Below are 19,558 nucleotides of genomic sequence, written 5' to 3'. Positions count from 1 at the left end.
ACATATTAAAATACGTATAACGTAAAAAAGAGAACATATTATGCTATCTCCCTCTATCACTTTTGTGGAAATCAGTTTTTTAAACACCCCAAAAGAAAACTTCAAAAAGACAACATATCATGCTATCTCCCTCTATCACTTTCGTAAAAACTATTTCTTTCTAAACGCCCCAAAAGAAAACTTCAAAAAGACAACATATCATGCTATCTCCCTCTATCACTTTCGTAAAAACTATTTCTTTCTAAACGCCCCAAAAGAAAACTTCAAAAAGACAACATATCATGCTATCTCCCTCTATCACTTTCGTAAAAACTATTTTGTTTTGTAAACGCCCCAAAAGAAAACCTCGAAACGGCAATATCATACTATCTCCCTCCATCATTTTACACTCATTATTTTCTCAAACACTTCAAAAAATAACTTCAAAAAGAGCTATCTCCTATATCATGCTATCTCCCTCTATAACTTTCCTAAAAACCTCCATAATTTTTCCCAAATGCTCCAAATTAAAACTCAAAAAGACAAACATCACGCCATCTCCCTCTAACCTTGTTCGCTCTCTCGCTCTGTGTGCCCGCGTACTTAGCCCTCAGCTTGTCCAACACGTCCTGTTCGATCTTCACGAACAAGGGCTCCGGCTTGCCGATCACGTGGCCGGAGGGTAGGTACTGGATCATTGTTGGGTTTCTGAAATTAAAAATAACTACAATAGTGACGTGATTTTAGCAAAACCGTTATTAAAAAAATGTTATATGTAAAAAAAAGAGTGTGTGTGTGTCAGCTACGACGCACGATTGGAGTTTACTCCTTACGAACGATAATTATGATATATATCGAATAGAAAATAGTTAATGACGTTTTAATGTTTTATATATTGCTAACTATTTTTAGTGTAATAATTACTTTCATATGGGATTTGAACTTACTGTATTTTAAATTAATAAAAGCACTCTTGATTCATATTTTGGTTAAAAGCGCTACTTCCTTTTTGAGAGAATATGATGATTGTAATAAAAAGGAGGGATTGTAATGGATCATTATTAAACGTTGCCGCCCAGCGACATGTATACATGTCCGAAACGAAATGTACCGTAACCGTCCACATGTCCGACATGTATACATGTCCGAGTTTAGCACCTTCGTATTTGGCTTATTTTAAATTATCTATGTTTTATTTGTGGCTAAAAATACTTTTAATATGTAGTCTGTGAACCTATTTTACCGATACAACGCATTCCTTCACGTCACTAGTACAAAAAAATAAAATTATGACATTTCTATTCAGTGACTTCACTGGTGTTGCGCGTAAAGTGTGGATATATATGTTTGTCTCTTTCTACGTAACGCCTCAACTTTTCGTGTTACACTTGATTTTACTCCTCATAAAATTTCCGTACCGGGCCTTATAACTCAAATCGTTTCTTAAGGAGTAAACTCCAAAAAACAGAACAAAATTATAATTCGATATTGGATTATTATGCCATTGCCTTTTTGCATATGCAAATGCATAAAACGCTATTGACGTTATTGCATATTTTAATACTCTTTCATTCATAGTACATATATCAGTAGTCAGTACATGGGTAAGGAATGTTGTTTATACAGGGTGAATTTTTCAAATGGGCCTTCGAGGCCAAATCGGATTTTATAATGATTAGAGAAAAATGCTAACAGGAGTCATGTGGTCAATTTGGTAAAAACTGAAACTGTATATTAGTTTTTTAAAATATCTTTTCCCTAGCCGGGAATCGAACGAGTTCATTTTGGAAAAAAAAAATACACCTGTATTATTCCATCACCGGATAGTGTCGCTTATAAGGATCAAATTCTGGGAAGTAATGTATATGACAAAGTAAAGTTTAAGCGCTGCTTTGTTCCGGTTTGAAGGGTGTGGTAAGGGAGACATACTCTTCCGAGACGTAACAACTTAGTCCTCAGGGGTAGCAGCACTATAACCGAGTTCAGGTAGGATCCTTAATATTATCTGGGGTTGATTACAGATACCCATGGGCGGCAGTAGTCACTTAACATCAGGTGGACTGCATGCTCGTCTGCTAATCCTATATTATTATTATTAAAAAGCCTTATCTGTAGTAGCAAACTGTGTGCTCGACTGCTGCTGTGCTGATTACAGTGCTGATTTGAGAAACGACATTGACATTGTAAATTTAAATTTGAGGTAACCCTCTGTCATACAAAAAAATTAGATCATTAAACCATTATAACAAGACACTCACAGTGGGTTGATCCTAAGCGGTGTGGAGTTCAACCCAAGCTGGTCGCGTAACCGACGACTGGTCTCGGGCATATAGGGCTGCAGTAGGGCACACAGAAGGGCCGCTAGCTGACAACACATGCCCACAGCTGTTGCACCTCTCTCCCTGTAAAAAATCAATAATTCTTTATAATATCGATCGGAATAAAATAAGACGATATAAAAAGCAAAAATTAATCTGTTTCGATAAGAAAATCGACTTTTTTTTGTCAAAAATATGAATTAATTGATTTCTATTACGAAATATCAATCGCTGAATCGATTTTTCGAAAACACAATCGATGTTTTTTGTTAAATGAATCGATTCTCATATCACTCGATATATTCTCATTGTGGCAAAGACAGATCACAAAAGAAATATATAGAATACTTTAAGAAAATAACAAATCGACACGAATTCGAAAAAAATCAAAACCAGTTCAAAAGAATATTCAAAAGCAAAAATCAATATGTTTCAATAAAATAATCGAGTTTTTTTGGAAAAAATGTCGGTTATTCTTAATTTTATTTTGAAAAAAAGATTATTTAAAAAATAATAGTTTTTTTTTGTAAAAATCACAGTTATTGTTAATTTTATTTTGAAAAATCGTTTGTTTCAGAAACAATCCTTTTTTATAAAATCATCGATTAAGTAATTTATTTTTTAAATAGAGCGTTACAGAAATAATCTCGTTTTTTTTTTATAAAAACTTCAATTCTTTCTTTTAAATATTTTTTTTTTCAGAAATAATCGTTTTTTTTCAAATCGGATGCTTCAGAAATAATCGAGTAAATATTTTTTAAAAACGTCGATTATTTTTTTTTGAAAAATTTTTTTAGGAATAATCGACTTTTCGACTGCATTTTCAAAATATCGATTCTTAACTTTCCCCCACTCACTTGTCGTCATCGGAGCCCTTCAGCAGCACCCAGGGCTGCGTGCTCTGCATATGCTGGTTACCCAGCTTCGATATGCTGAGCACATGCCGCAATGCTTCCCGGAGACGACCCTTCTCCATGTGGTGGACATATGCTGGAAGAGACATGATTTTATTTGCATGGTCTAAGAAAATATATAGAAAAACGATAATATAAATATAAACAAAAAGGAAAAAGGAGTTTTTTTAATAATATGGGGGTAGCAGACTAGCATATAGTCCACCTGATGGTAAGCTACTGTCGTATGGATAGCTGTAATCAACTCCAGATAGGATTAAATTCCTATCTGAGGTCGGCCACAGATGCGCCGCTACCCCTGAGGACTAAGCTGGAACGCCTCGGAAAAGTATGTCTCCCTTACCACTCTTCAAACTAGAATACAGCGGCGCTTAACACTGCTTTTATAACAGAAATAGGTGTGCCAGTGTCGCCGGAGTTGAACCACAGAGTTCCTTAAAATCTCTCAGGTGTGCAGCAGGTTTCCTCACGATGTTTTCCTTCACCGTTTATGCAAGTGATAATTAAATAATAACCCGCATATATTAATAAAAAATCAGAGCTGCCTGGGATTCGAATCTTGAACCTCTCGATCAAGAGGCCAAGTTTCTTAACCACTAGGCTATCACTGCTTTTGCAAGTATGTGAAGTCTACCAATACGCACTTGTCCAGCGCGGTGGACTATGTCCTAATCCTTCTCATTCTAAGAGACCCGTGCCCAGCAGTGGGACAGTAATGGGTTGATGACGGTAAGAGAGACATACTTAACCGATACGTTCCAGCTTAGTCCTACGGCGTACAGTAGCCGCGCATCTGTGGCCGACCTCAGGTAGTACTCTGCCTTATCTAGGGTTGATTACAGATGTCCACACGGCAGTAGCCTTAAGTCAGATGGACTGCATATTCGTCTCATCATCATCATCAACTCACCATTGTCTCACTGCTGGGCACTGTTCTCCTCTCAGAATGAGGATTAGGCCATAGTCTACCGCGCTGGACAAGTGCGATTTGGTAGACTTTACATACCCTTGAAGTCTTTTTGATGTGAAACATCTATAGCCGCACGTAAAACCGATTTCTGGCGTGGCGACGCGTCGCCACGCTATACGATGGTATATATATACAGTCTATATGCAGTAGTGTGTACGGTGTGGCGACGCGTCGCCATGCGCAATAACTATTACCGAAGTCACTGATTAAACGAATTAAGTAGTCACGATTTGAAATAAATTCGTAAATTTTTGTATTTAATGAAAATAAATGTTTATTCAATAAATAGTCATCGTTATCAGGAAAAAAATCGTAATATTTTATATTATCATTATGACATATTTAGTTCCTATCACAATATGTTCTTTTCTGCATATTACTTTTACAAAATAATGTCGATGTTTCACATCTGCCAGGCGTCCCGTGACGGCTCACAATTTTTTTATTATTTCACAGGTATGCAGGTTTCCTCACGATGCTTTTCTTTACCGTTTGCTTATGCTCGTCTGCTACTCCTATATTATTAAAACCTTACCAGCGACTTCCCTATTGATGAGCGCCATGAGCTCGTAATCTTCCCTCGATAACTTCAAATCCGGGACTCTCCCCTTGAAGCTGTTAGCGCAGAACGTCAGCGAGCGATGACAGAAATTGCCCAGATTGTTCAGGAGCTCGGAGTTGTTTCTGTAAAACAAATTGAAGGTAGTTACAACAAATTATTGTTTATTGTAGACATGAGCATTTTGTTAAAAATCCGAAGCTGTTATCTCAAGTGCGCATCTCTGATTAAATAAAAAGTATTATTTAATAAAACATGAAAGATAAATACGTATTTGAAATTAATTATCATTTATTCAAAGAGAGTTCATAAAAAAAATAGGAAGCTGGGTAAGTGTATTCGGGTATGTGGGTGTGGCTGCGCGTGTGTGCGATCTAACGTGCGTGTGTTTGAGTTTGGGTGTACGTATGTATGTGCATATGCACGTTTGTGTGTGTGTGTGTGTGTGTGTGTGTGTGTGCGTGCGTGATTATGTGTGTGTCTGTGTGAGAGCGTTTGTGTGTGTGTGTGTGTGTGTCTGAGTGCATGTGCGTGCGTGTTTGTTTGTATGTGTGTGTGTGCGCCTGTGTGTGTGCGTTTGTGTGCGTGTTTGTGTGGGTGTAAATGTGTGTGTGTGTGCGTGTGTACCTGGTGCCGAGCTCTGTCCAGCTGAAGCTGGAGTCGGAGGTCTCCGGCCTGATGCTGGCCAGGTAGAACCGCCACACGTCCGACGGTATGCCCGTTTCCTACAACAACAACAACAACACTAGACATTTAAACATCAGTTGCAACATTGCCGAGAGGGTTTAATTAAAAACTTGCCAGAAGAGTTGAAATCAAATGTTGTCAGGAGTTTATTATTCAAGTCTTGCTAAATCTATAAGATTCAAATCTTGCCAGAGGCGCCAAATTTAAGGCTTGCACAAAGCAGTCAAATAGAAATTGTTAAAATATAGGATCTTTATTTCTTTAAAATTTGACAAGAAGAATAAATCAGAAAACATTACCAAAGAGTTTAGTATTAGTAACCTATGATACTACTTTTTCATCATCGTAGGTTACTACTAATTTTTACTTAATGAAGTTTATAATATTTACTTATTTTCAACAGAAATGTTGACACGGGGAATAGAATTATAATTTTACCAAGGGATTAAACATGAAATTTTGCCAGGGGTATAAAATATAAATTTTGGCAGGGGTTTAAAATTTTAAATCTTGGCAAGGGTATAAAAAATCCATATTTCTAGGAGTGTAAAAATCAAATCTTGGCAGGGATGTAAAAAGGAAATGTTTTCAAAGATGCAAAATTTAAACTTTGCCAGACGTATAAGCATCAAAAGTTGCCAGTGTAAAAATCAGCTGCTTTTTTTACCTGTGCGTCCGTACCGAAAACTCCGACGCCTCTCGATTTTGAAAATTTGCCTTCTTCGTAATTGAGATACTCTGTAAAACAAAACATCATGTTACTATTTATTTCACGTGACGTCACAATTTCCCTCTCGAAGTGTATTTCTTTTAACTCTCCCCTAATTCATGACGTCATAAATTCTACCATCCCCCCTATCTCCCAAACCATCAGTGTTTATTTGCAAACGAGCTTTTGCCCGCGGCTTCGCTCGCGTAACTAAGTAATATTATTAACTAAGAAGATTTATACAAACTTTCATCCCGTATTTCAACATTCCCCCTTGGGGGTAGAATAGATCAAAATCCTTTCTTAGCGGATGCCTACGTCATAACATCTACCTACATGCCAAACTTCAGCCCGATCCGTCCAGTGGTTTGGGCTGTGCGTTGATAGATCACTATGTCAGTCAGTCACCTTCGAGTTATATATTATTTGCAAATAAGGGAACGCCACATCCCCCACCCTCTTAACCCTTAACGTATGTCCCTTGTTGACACAGACGACTTTCGCAGGAAATATACGTAACGTCACAACACCCTCACCTCTATGTTACCTTAAACTAAACTTATGTGACGTCACAACCCCTTTGGTCTTGTCTCCCATAAACTGGACTACACAACTCCACACAGCGTGAATGAAAAGTACGTGACGTCATCCCCCCTCACACACTAACCCCTTAACCCTATCCCCACTTAACGACGTGACGTCACCCACTTTCTTACACCCTTCACCCCCACCACTCACCAGTAGCAAAGATATGGTCGACCAAGGTATGCCCTTCATTCACACCTATAACTGTCGCAGGGAACATTCGTGACGTCACCTTTCCCCATCCTTTGTGTCACCTCAAAGTAAACATAAGTGACGTCACAGTTCCCCTTGTATGTCTCCCTTAAACTAGAGTTATGTGACGTCACAAGCCCCATCCTTTGTCTCCACTTAAATTAAACACGCATGACGTCACCCCGTCTCCCTTAAACCACTCCACACAGCAAAAATAACACATACGTCAACCTTTTCCCCCCGTTCATCTCCCCCTAAAGTTACGTAACGTCACCCCCCCCTCTTACACCCGTCACCCCCACCACTCACCAGTAGCGAAAATATGGTCCACCAAGGTATGCCCTTCATTGACACCGATGACTATCGCAGGGCACATATGTGACGTCACAGTCCCCCCTCATTGTTTGTCTCACCTCAAAGTAAACTTTATGTGACGTCACAACTCCCCTTATGTCCCGTAAACTATGTAATATGACGTCACCCCCCCCCCCCCTCTTCCTCCACTTACACCACTCGGCACAGCATAAATTAAAAATCAAACATCAATCCCCCCCCTTACTTCTAGAATTAAGTGACGTCATTGCCCTCCCCCCCTCTTACACCCTTCACCCCCACCACTCACCAGTAGCAAATATATGGTCGACCAAGGTATGCCCTTCATTGACACCTATGACTGTCGCAGGGAACATTATCACGTGGAAGGGCACGTTGTCCTTAGCCATGAACTGGTAGAGTTTCACCTGAAAGAAAGAAAGAAAGAAATATTTAATTTTAAAAATATGCAAAAATTGTAAAAAATCATCATCAACCCATTACTGTCCCACTGCTGGGCACGGGTCTCCTCTCATAATGAGAAGGATTAGGCCATAGTGCACCGCGCTGGCCAAGTGCGTATTGGTAGACTTCACATACCTTTGAGAACTTTTTTAAACTCTCAAATACGCAGGTTTCCTCACGATGTTTTCCTTCGCCGTTTAAGCAAGTGAAAATTAATTTCTAATATGCACATAACTTTGAAAAATCAGATGTGCGTGGGATTTGAACCTCGGACCCCTTGTACGCGAGCCCCAGTTTCAACCTCCATGTCTATTTATTTTAATTATATTTTTATTATTGTTTTTGTCGTAAAAGAACTGAAGCGAGTGTTACGAGCTTGGTGGAGCGGTCACCATATGTTGCCACCTCCTCAGATTGTTGACTTTTACATGTTCTATATCGAAGTCCGGAACGGTTAACGGTGCTTCACCTATAAGAAAGTGTCCCGGTGTCAATATGAAATCTGGCTCGTTGCTGAGCACTGACATAGGCCGTGAATTTAGGCATGCCTCTATTTGAGCCAATACAGTTGCCATTTCTTCGAATGTTAGAGTCGAGTTACCAATGACTTTCTTCAGGTGGTGTTTTACCGATTTTACACCGGCCTCCCATAATCCTCCGAAGTTTGGCGAATGAGGCGGTATAAAATGCCACTCGCAATAGTTGTTGGCCAAAGCTTCAGCTATGTTCTGTATGAGTCTTCGTTCGGCAGCAGAACCCTTTTTCAACTCAGTGGCTGCCCGAACAAAGTTTGTGCCATTGTCACTCCACAAATGTGAACAATGGCCCCGTCTAGCCACAAATCGTTTAAATGCCTGCAAAAAGCCTTCAGCAGTTAGGTCACTGACGATTTCCAAATGTATGGCCCGTGTTGCCATGCAAACAAACAAACAAATGTATCCTTTATAGGACTTGTGACCTCTTCCTTTACTGGTGCGTATTTGAATCGGCCCTGCATAATCGACACCGCTGTGACAAAAAGGACGCATCGGTGTTACTCGAGCGGCTGGCATCTGCCCCATGAAAGGTGTTTTTGTGACAGCCGAGTTTTTCACACAAGTGACGCATTTGCGGCAATATGCTTTGACCAATTGTTTGGCACCTATTACCCAATATTTATTTTGAATATAAGTCAAAGTCAACTGCAGTCCTCCATGAAGCGTTTGTTTGTGTGCTTCTGTTATAATGAGTTCCGTTAAGTGTGAATGTTTTGGAATTAAGATAGGGTGTTTCCTATTATAAGGCAACACTGCGTTTGATAGTCGTCCTCCTACTCTTAATATTCCATCTTCATCAAGAAAAGGATTCAAAGATCTCAATTTATTGGTTTTGGGTAAGTTTTTTATATCCTTTATTAGTTTTATTTCAACGTTAAATGAATTTGATTGACAATTTTTTATTAGGATAATTAGAGCTTGATTTAATTCCGTTGCTGTTAAATATTTTGTAGTTAATTTATTTTCAGATGTTTTGTAACAATTTATGATAAACCGCCTGCAATATGCCATAACTCTTATAGTTTTTGTTAACGATGAATATTTGTCCCATACTGAATCTTCTAAGGTTACACAATGACTTTTTAGTGTTTTAACTGCTTCTATATCAGTATGTACTTCCAGAGGTTTCAGGTAAGTGATAGGATGGCAGGAGATGAATTTTGGTCCATGAAACCATAACTCATTATCTATGAGTTCTGAAGGACGTAATCCTCGGGACGCGCAATCAGCGGGATTCTGCCTGGATGTTACATGGCACCAATTAGTAGGTTCTAAAGTAGTTAAGATCTCTGACACCCGATTCGCTACAAACACGTTCCATCTGCTTGGATGACTATTTAGCCATGCCAGCACGATGGTTGAATCCGTCCACGCGTGAATGTCATATTTTTGGACATTCATTACCTGTGACACTTCTAACAACAACTTGCTAAGTAAAACAGCTCCACACAATTCTAGTCTAGGAATTGACACTTGTTTTACAGGTGCTACTTTAGTTCTTGCTGTAACTAAAGATACTGTGACTTGTTCTAAGGAATCAACGACACGCATATATACTACCGCCGCATACGCCCTCTTCGATGCGTCGCAGAAGCCGTGTAGCTCGTAATGAACATCAGTCGCTGTAGTGCCAACCCATCTTGGTATACGTATTTTTTCAAGCATTGGTTGTTCTTCGCGGTAAGTAACCCATTCTTTTAATAAATTATCGGGTACTACATCGTCCCAATCTAGTGCTGCTAACCATAATTTTTGAATTATTGTCTTTGCTACAATCATGCTAGGTCCTATCCACCCCAGTGGATCATATAAACGTGATATGTCTGAAATAATTTTTCGTTTTGTTATAGGTTCCTGCAGAGTTGGAAGATTTACTACGTAGCGGAAAGTGTCATCGGTATGGTTCCAGGTAAGTCCCATTATTTTTGTTAATTCATCTTCTCTTATTTTCAGGTTTTCTTTCAGATCTTCATTTCCATCCCATGCTTTCATTGCTTTTCTTAATTCGTTGCTATTACTATTCCATTTTTGCAACTCAAAACCAGCCTTGCTTAGTAGTTCGGTAAGTTCCTTATAAACAGTTATCCCTTCTTCAATAGTTTGAACTCCTGTCAACAAATCATCAACATAGAAGTGTTTGAGTACTCTTTCAGATGCTGACGGATAATCTGCGCCATGATCGTGTGCTACCTGCTGAAGAGCCTTCACCGCCAAGTATGGAGCAGACGCCGTGCCAAATGTTACTCTGGTATGTCGGTAATGTTTCATTTTCTTATCTTTGTGCTCCCTCCATAGAATTCTTTGAGAATCGGCATCTTGCTGATCAATCTTCACTTGCCTATACATTTTAACAATATCCGCAGATATACATATTGGCGAGCTTCTCCATTGCATGATGATGTGCCGTAACTCGGGTTGCAAGGTAGGTCCTACCAATAACTGGTCATTTAATGAAACATTATTCCCACCCTTGCAGGAAGCATCAAATACGATTCTTACCTTTGTTGTTTCTCTATCTTCCTTGACTACCGCATGATGAGGTAAGTAGATTGCCTTTAGATTTTCGATTTCACTGGTAGGCACAATTTCCATATGATCTAAATTTAAATATTCGTCTATACATTGTTGATATTTATACTTCAATGATTCATCTTTGTCTAATCTTTTTTCTAACGATTTGAATCGTTTTTCAGCTATCTCCTTCGAAGCTGTCACTGCAGGGATGCCATTCTTGTAAGGAAGGCGAACAATATATCGCCCATTTATATCCCTCTTAGTCGTCTCTGCAAAATACTGTTCACACCGCTTCTCTTCATCTGTGAACATCATTCGTTTCGGTTGGGGAACATCGGATTCAATCTCCCAGAATTTTTTCAAATACACATCGCTGTCTGTGCAGCAATGCATTACATTAATGCTCACAGGAGGTTTGTTTAACGAATTAACCACTCCTGACAATATCCAGCCCAAACTGGTTGCTTGCGCTATTGGTGTACCAATCGGACCCTTTACCAAGCCCTCTTGTATTATTTTTCCATATACTTCGGCTCCTAACAAAAGATCAATTCGACTAGGGGCGTAGTATTTTGGGTCGGCCAACACAAGTCTATTTATTCCTGGCCACTTTATTGCCTCAACTCTTCTAGTTGGGAGAAGAGACGTAATACTTTTGAGCACATGTGCTCTTACTTGTATTGCCACACTTGGATCAAATCGGGACCGAATTTCAATGTTTACTACCGCCTTGGAGACAATATTTTTCTCTCCACCCAGACCTGTAATATTGTTTCTTGTCATAACCTTCTCTAGACCCAAATACTGAACTGTGGATTCAGTAACGAAGGACGATTGTGATCCCTGATCTAGGAGTGCCCTAACGTCATATCCTTCTCCGTTTCTGGAGATCGCTTGGACGAGCGCCGTCGCGAGCAAGACTTGTTGGCGCACTTTGTCTGTTGAGAAACACGAAACAACCGGAGTTGGACCAGCCGAAGAAAAAGTTGCACTATCTGAAGGTGCGACAACACTCTCTTCAATTGCATTGTTACTTGTTGTCCCGACCGCCCTACCATTGGGGTGCAATAAAGAATGGTGATCTCGCTTGCAAATCTTACATTTAATTTTAATGCGACAATCTCTGGCCGAATGATTGTAACCCATGCAGACAAAACATAAATTATTTTCCAGAACGAATTTACGTCTGCTTTCTATAGATTCCTTGTGAAACCTTTTACAAAATATTAATTTATGAGCTTCCATACAAAATGGACATGTTATATTTGCAACATGTAATGTTTTGGTATTGTTTCGAACTTGACTAACCCTAGTAGTTTCTTTAGCAGTGAGAAATTCGTTAGCCCTAAATCTAGTAGTTAAAAATTCCTCAAAGTTCTTGTAAGTTGGGAGATCGTCAGTGAGACTTGCCACGTGGAATTCCCACTGACGTCGTGTTTCAGTGTCTAATTTTAAACTTAAAATATGAATAACTAGAATGTCCCAACTTTTGGTGTCTATACCTACGTTATTCAATGACGCTAAACAATCGTTTGTCGTGTCTAATAAATCTTTTAAACCTTGTGCGGACTCAACAGTTAAATTTCGTTGACTCAAAAATCTTTTAATTACCTGATGTGAAATGTACCTTTTATTATTATATCTTTCGGTTAATAGCTCCCAACATCGTTCAAAATTACAGTCTTGTATTGTAATATGCCTTAACAATTGCTCCGCTTCACCGGTCAAAGAACTTTTCAAGTAGTGTAATTTCTGAACGTTGCTTAAAGAACTGTTTGATATTATTAAAGAACTAAATAAATCCTGAAAAGATGACCACTCGGAATAATGGCCAGAAAATTTTGGTAAATCAATTTTAGGTAGTTTTACGTTTAAGCTACTGCTACAATGAGATTTAGATAAAACGGATGGAGCATTAAAATGAGATAATTTTTCTTTAATATCTGACTTATACTCTATGAAAACATCCTCCGTTGTATCATAAATATCATCCTTTTTGTAATCAATGGATTTTAGTTCCTTCGTATTATACATACAAATAAGTTTGTTATGACCAGAGGTAAATTCTAACCATAAGGCCTCTAATGCCTCTAGCCTCCCTTCCAAATATTCTTTTGTGAGTCTTTCTTTCGGAGACTTCTTAAAGTTAGTTTGCGCTCGAATGATACGCGCCTTTAGATCTACTTGTAAGTTAACTATTGCCTCCATGACGCCGAAATAATCTAAGTTAATTTATAGCATAAATTTTCCCAAGTCTTTTAGAACAATAAAAATAACTTAAAATCGGGCATGGATTCCCCTGGTTTCAGAGAAAATATTCTAAGTCTTGAATATAAGTAAATTACAATTTCAACATACTACTAGAGTTCCAATATACAACACAAATTTAAAGTTGTTGAGCACCAAGATATACAGTTCAAATTTGCAATTATTTTTAAAGGGTTCCCTGTCTAACAATTCACTTCACTGTGAAGATGTTATTTAGGAATATTTTTCTTGTGATTCACAATGATTTTTTGTACCGCCATCTAGTTCCTTGTTGATGAACTATGTATAAAACATTAACACCATACCAGTCTGACGCGCAAAGGGTCCCGGGTTCGATCCCCGGCCAGACAGATATCTACATTATGAATTTAGATTTCTGTTTCTGGGTCTGAGTGTTTGTGTATTTGTCTATATGTGTCCATGGCACCCACGACACAAGGAATCCTAGTGTGGGGCTGTGTGTGTAGAAAGCGTTATTTTGAAGATCGAATACTCACATCATACTCCTTGTCGGCTTTCCACCACTTCTCGTACTGTTTTGTGGCGCACTGAGTTATGCTCAGGTAGCCTATAGGCGCATCGAACCACACGTAGAATACCTGAACACAATATATTAAAATTTACTTATATATTCATGATCAGCAACATAGTGTACACCAAATAAAAGCGGTAATCTACACAAATATTATAAAGAGGAAAACTATGTTTGTTTGTTTGTTTGTAATGAATAGGCTCAAAAACTACTGCACCGATTTTAAACATTCTTTCTCCATTCGAAAGCTTTATTATCCACGAGTAACATAGGCTATATTTTATATGAAATATATTTGATAAATAGATTTTGAGGCGGTACAAAGTTTGCCGGGTCAGCTAGTCATAAATAAAGAGAAAAGAGTTAAGTGGCATTACAATTATAGATGAAGACAGCATGCAAATAAAGTGGTAGTCTAGGGTTAAATAAATAAATAACTAAATGAATGAATGAACGAACGAACAACTAGTTCACTCACCTTATTCCTATAATTATCCACGGGCACCGGCACACCCCACTTAAGGTCCCTGGTGACAGCCCTGGCTCGCAGGGTGTCCCTCAGCCACGCCCGGCTGACAGCCCGCGCCGGGGGAGACCAGCCGCCCTCCGCTGACGATATCCAAGTACGAAGGGATGGTTCCAACTGGTGAATGGGATTGGATTAAATAATTAATTAAAAGTAATTTAATAATTAGTGACTGAACCCCCTGTATTTGAGCTAAAATGGAGCTAAAATACCCCCTGTATTTGAGCTAAAATAGAATCTTAAAATTTCGATTATTTTATTTATGCAAAATGTATATTTTGTGGAATTTAAGTAGATTTGGAAAATGGTAGAACCCTCTGGGGTTTCGACTCCGGCAACACCGCTACACCTATTTCTGTTATAACAGCAGTGTTAGGCGCTGCTGTGTTCTGATTTGAAGTGTGGTAAGGGAGACATAGTTTTCCGTTCCAGCTTAGTCCTCAGGGGTAGCGGCGCATCTATGGCCGACCTCAGGTAGCAATCTAATTTGATCTGGGGTTGATTACGGATGTCCATGGGCGGCACTAGCCACTTACCATCAGGTGAACTGCATGCTCATCTGTTACTCTTATGCTATAAAAAAGATTACTTATTGTCGATGGCTAGATCAGCTCGCCACACTGCCGCCTGTCGGTGTCTATACACGATCCGTGGCACCAACCTGTCCCAGCTCTATGAACAGCTGTTCGCTCTGCCTCACGCGGGGTTTGTTGGCGCACACTTTGCAGCGAGGTGTTATGAGCTCGATGGCGTTGATCAGTTTCCCACATTTGTCGCATTGGTCTCCACGGGCGCTGTCGTAGAGACAGCCTGGGTGTGGACACGTGCCTTCTACGAACCTGGGAAATAATTTTAATCTAGATGAACTAAATGTAGACGAACTAAATGTAGATGGACTAAATGTAGATGAACTAAATGTAGATGAACTAAATGTAGACGAACTAAATGTAGATGGACTAAATGTAGATGAACTAAATGTAGATGAACTAAATGTAGATGGACTAAATGTAGATGAACTAAATGTAGATGAACTAAATGTAGACGAACTAAATGTAGATGAACTAAATGTAGATGAACTAAATGTAGATGGACTAAATGTAGATGAACTAAATGTAGATGAACTAAATGTAGACGAACTAAATGTAGATGGACTAAATGTAGATGAACTAAATGTAGATGAACTAAATGTAGATGGACTAAATGTAGATGAACTAAATGTAGATGAACTAAATGTAGACGAACTAAATGTAGATGAACTAAATGTAGATGAACTAAATGTAGATGAACTAAATGTAGATGAACTAAATGTAGACGAACTAAATGTAGATGAACTAAATGTAGATGAACTAAATGTAGATGAACTAAATGTAGACGAACTAAATGTAGATGAACTAAATGTAGATGGACTAAATGTAGATGAACTAAATGTAGATGAACTAAATGTAGATGAACTAAATGTAGATGAACTAAATGTAGATGAACTAAATGTAGACGAACTAAATGTAGACGAACTAAATGTAGATGAACTAAATGTAGATGAACTAAATGTAGATGAACTAAATGTAGACGAACTAAATGTAGATGAACTAAATGTAGATGAACTAAAAGTAATCTAGATTCTAGATAATTCTGGGTGAGTGGAAAAATTGGCGGAAGCATTGATTCATCATTGGATTGGATTGGATTAAGTATACTTCGTAAAACTGCTAGTCCGCTCTGAATATAGAAATGAATCGCGTCGCCATAGCAGATTGTATGACTACACCTGCTCGCAACAACTTCAGAGCGGACTAGCAGTTTGGCGCGAACTATACGTCAGTTAAAAGTCTGCTTAACTGTTTGAACAAATCAGTCTGCGAGCTAATAAAAACTGCTCAAACTAATACAGTAGAACCTCGATAAGTTGATAACTTCCCTAACTTTATAAATTTTTGTTGATTCGACTCCGGCGGCACCACCGCCACACCTATTTCTACCTAATAACAGCAGTGTTAGGCGCTGCTGTGTTCCGGTTTGAAGGGTGTGGTAAGGGAGACAGACTTTTCCGAGGCGTTCCAGCTTAGTGCTCAGGGGTAGCGGCGCATCTGTGGCCGACCTCAGGTAGGAATATCTAATCCTATCTGGGGTTGATTACAGATGTCCAGAGGCGACAGTAGCCACTTACTATCAGGTGAACTGAACGCGTCTGCTACTCCTATATTATAAAAAAATATCAAATAACAGACATCTACAGCAAGGATTTACTATGACATAGAAAACACACTTGTTTGTTTTATAAAACAATACATACCTATCAGCCAGGAACCGCTCGCATTTCTCACAGTACAGCTGATCCACCGCCTGTTTCGACACGAAGCCGTTGTCCATCAACTTGAGAAACATTTTCTGTGCGATTCTGAAACACAAAGTTTAATTAAAATTAGCTTAAATAATTTGAAAACTAACAATTATAACAATTGCAAAAAAAATTGTAAAAGTAAAAATAACTTAAAAAATTAAAAATTAAAGTTACATTGCTGTTAAAAAAATAAAATTCGTAATAAATATAATTTAAATTGAAAAGAACGTTACGATACGTTGAGACTATGTTAGGAGAGTGAAATAGAATTCGTAAGACACAATGTTAATGTGTGTTTGTGTGTAAGTAGGTATTGAGTAGGTCTTAGGTGTGTCAGAATGTATTTTTGTGAGATTAAAAATTCTTAAACAATTTATATGTGTATTATGTGCGCGTGTAAGTGCGCGCTTGTGTGTGTGTGTGTGTGTATCATTGGCAAACTGCCTTAGAGAGCATGGTTGGGTTTTGATGTGAAACATCTATAGCCGCACGTAAAACCGATTTCTGGCGTGGCGACGCATGCCGTGGCGACGCTATACGATGGTATATATATACAGTCTATATGCAGTAGTGTGTACGGTGTGGCGACGCGTCGCCATGCGCAATCGAATTCAATAAATAGTCATCGTTATCTGGAAAAATATCGTAATATTTTATTTTATCATTATGACATATTTAGTTCCTATCACAATATGTTCTTTTCTGCATATTACTTTTACAAAATAATGTCGATGTTTCACATCTGCCAGGCATCCCGTGACGGCTCACATTTTTTTTTTGTGTTTACCTGAATATATTTTAGTGTATGCGTGAATTTTTTTGACTGTTCGTAAATGTGTATTGTTTAAATATGTGTACGTGCATTAGCGTGCGCGCCTGTGTGTATTTTCATGTGTGTATGTGTGTACGTGTGTTCGTGTGTGTGTCAATATGTGTGTTTGGCAATAGGAGCCCATGTCCACACACACATATTGTATATGTAGACGATGTTGAGAAAAAATCGATACCGTAATTCGGAGTAGTAGTAGTAGCGCCATCTCGTAACTCGCCACATGTACGATGTTTTATGTGTGAATGTATATTTAACGCGTGTATGTTTGACTGACTGTGTATGTGTGTGTAAGACAGTATAGTCCGCGCCAAACTGCAAGTCCGCTGTGAAGTTGTTGCGTGGAGGTGTATTCATACAATTTGCTATGGCGATGCGATTCATTCCTATATTCAGAGCGGACTAGCAGTTTGGCGCGGACTATACACGACATATACATACTCAGTTTGCTCCGCGGTGCTGGTCCTGCCGAAGTAGTCGAAGCCGATGTTGAACCAGCGGTACACGGAGTTGTGGATGTCGAAGTACTTGTCGCAGATCTGACGCGGGGTTAGACCCTCCTCTAAAGCCTGAACACAATAAGGGTGAATTAGTTTCGACTATGAAGGAAGTCACCATACGATAGCCAACCAACCAACTAAGGTACAAACGAATCAAGTACGAATCGAACTCGCACGCAGAGGGTTCCGTACAATCAAATTTCTATTTATTTTTACTATTTGTTATCACAGTAGCCGCAGAAGTGAATGCATTTTGAGAATTTGAACTGACCTCCTATGGTTCAATATACAGGGTGAATTTTTCAAATAGGCCTTCAGGGCCAAATCCGAAACCATAAGAATTAGCGAAACATGCTGAAAGGAGTTACTAGGCCGATTTTGATAAAAACTAAAACTACATCATTACTTTTTTAAAATATCTTTTTCCCTTCCCGGGAATCGAAGCTCGTTTGGAAAAAAATACACCCTGTATATTATTCCACTATTTGATAGTGTTGCTTGTAAGGATCAAATTCTGGGAAGAATCAGTTTAAGTTAAGATTAAGTTAAGTTAAGAAGGATAAGTTTATTAATTAAAATAGCAAATGATAGTTGCGAACCTGTAGATTGCCATTAGGAATGACATTTGCAATGGCCTTTGCATAGGTGGTAGAACCCTCTGTTTCGACTAGGATGGCACCACCGTCACACCTATTGCTGCCTAATAACAGAAGTATAGCGCTGCTGTGTTCTGGTTTGAAGGGTGTAGTAAGGGAGACAGACTTTTCCGAGGCGTTCCAGCTTAGTGCTCAGGAGTAGCGGCGCATCTGTGGCCGACCTCAGGTAGAAATATCTAATCCTATCTGGGGTTGATTGCAGATGTCCATGGGCGGCAGTAGCCACTTACCATCAGGTGGACTGCATGCTCGTCTGCTACTCCTTTATTATAAAAAAATACTCACCTTAGTTTCAGTAGCGGTACCATATTCATCCGTACCACATATGTATAGCGTGTTGTAGTCACATATTCGACAGTACCTGAAAATTTATTTTAAAATTATTTTATAGAAACAAATTTCAGTACACAAGAACTTTTTAAAGTTGTCATTTAGTCTTTCGTAATTTTCTAAAAAAAAAAACACTTTCAGCATTCAGCAACAATTAATACCTAAGCCATATTACAAAAATAAAAAAAATATAGAAAAAATATTTATTTCTATTATATTTTTTTTTCTAAAATAATTTCGGACCTGCTGTTCTAATTTAACAATTTCCAGATGTAAATTTGCAAAATATGTGACGTCACGCTAGGAAGGGGTGGTAGGGTGGGGTTCACTTAAATCGCCAACTGTGTCGGGGTCAAAATATCAAGATATTCGTGTGACGCAATCGATAGTGGTAAATAAACAATACCTCGCAAATATATCAGCGGACAGCACACATCCGATGATGTTTCCCAAATGGGGCACATTGTTGACGTACGGTAGGGCTGACGTTATCAGCACATTCTTCCTGCCTTTCACTGGTAACCTGTAAATATAACATTAGGTCATTATTGTCCCACTGCTGGGCATAGACTTACTCTCAGAATGAGGGTTTAGAGTAGTTTAGACTACAGATTGATAAAAATGCATTTCGTTAGCAGCGCAATATTGTTACGATGTGATTAACTTTAATTATTTATGTAATATAGGAGTAGCAGATGAGCATGCAGTCCGCCTAATGGTAAGATTACTGCTGTATGGACATCTGTAATCAACCCTAGATAGGATTAGATTCCTACCTGAGCTCGGCCACAAGCGCCGTTGCCCCTAAGAACTAAGCTGGAACGCCTCGGATAACTATA

At 38.8% G+C, this 19,558-nt stretch overlaps 1 protein-coding gene across 1 annotated transcript in view; it reads right to left on the bottom strand.

Moving 5' to 3' along the window:
• MetRS (methionyl-tRNA synthetase 1) overlaps positions 1-19,558 on the bottom strand; it is a 34,366-nt gene that overhangs the window by 3,879 nt on the left and 10,929 nt on the right. The window contains exons 7-20 of the mRNA XM_073081699.1: positions 19,126-19,242; positions 18,675-18,750; positions 17,675-17,802; positions 16,357-16,461; positions 14,728-14,905; positions 14,019-14,183; positions 13,506-13,607; positions 7,536-7,653; positions 6,095-6,165; positions 5,368-5,465; positions 4,717-4,865; positions 3,155-3,287; positions 2,238-2,381; positions 549-687 (exon numbers count right to left, since the gene is read on the bottom strand). Of these exons, the coding sequence (XP_072937800.1) occupies positions 549-687; positions 2,238-2,381; positions 3,155-3,287; positions 4,717-4,865; positions 5,368-5,465; positions 6,095-6,165; positions 7,536-7,653; positions 13,506-13,607; positions 14,019-14,183; positions 14,728-14,905; positions 16,357-16,461; positions 17,675-17,802; positions 18,675-18,750; positions 19,126-19,242 (1,723 nt within the window). The remainder of the gene's footprint in view (positions 1-548; positions 688-2,237; positions 2,382-3,154; positions 3,288-4,716; positions 4,866-5,367; positions 5,466-6,094; positions 6,166-7,535; positions 7,654-13,505; positions 13,608-14,018; positions 14,184-14,727; positions 14,906-16,356; positions 16,462-17,674; positions 17,803-18,674; positions 18,751-19,125; positions 19,243-19,558) is intronic.

Source organism: Epargyreus clarus, unplaced genomic scaffold, assembly GCF_041222505.1.
Source record: "Epargyreus clarus isolate Ecla_fem2 unplaced genomic scaffold, WU_Ecla_fem_2.2 ptg000016l, whole genome shotgun sequence".
Taxonomy (NCBI): domain Eukaryota; kingdom Metazoa; phylum Arthropoda; class Insecta; order Lepidoptera; family Hesperiidae; genus Epargyreus; species Epargyreus clarus.
This window is presented reverse-complemented; position numbering and strand designations above follow the sequence as displayed.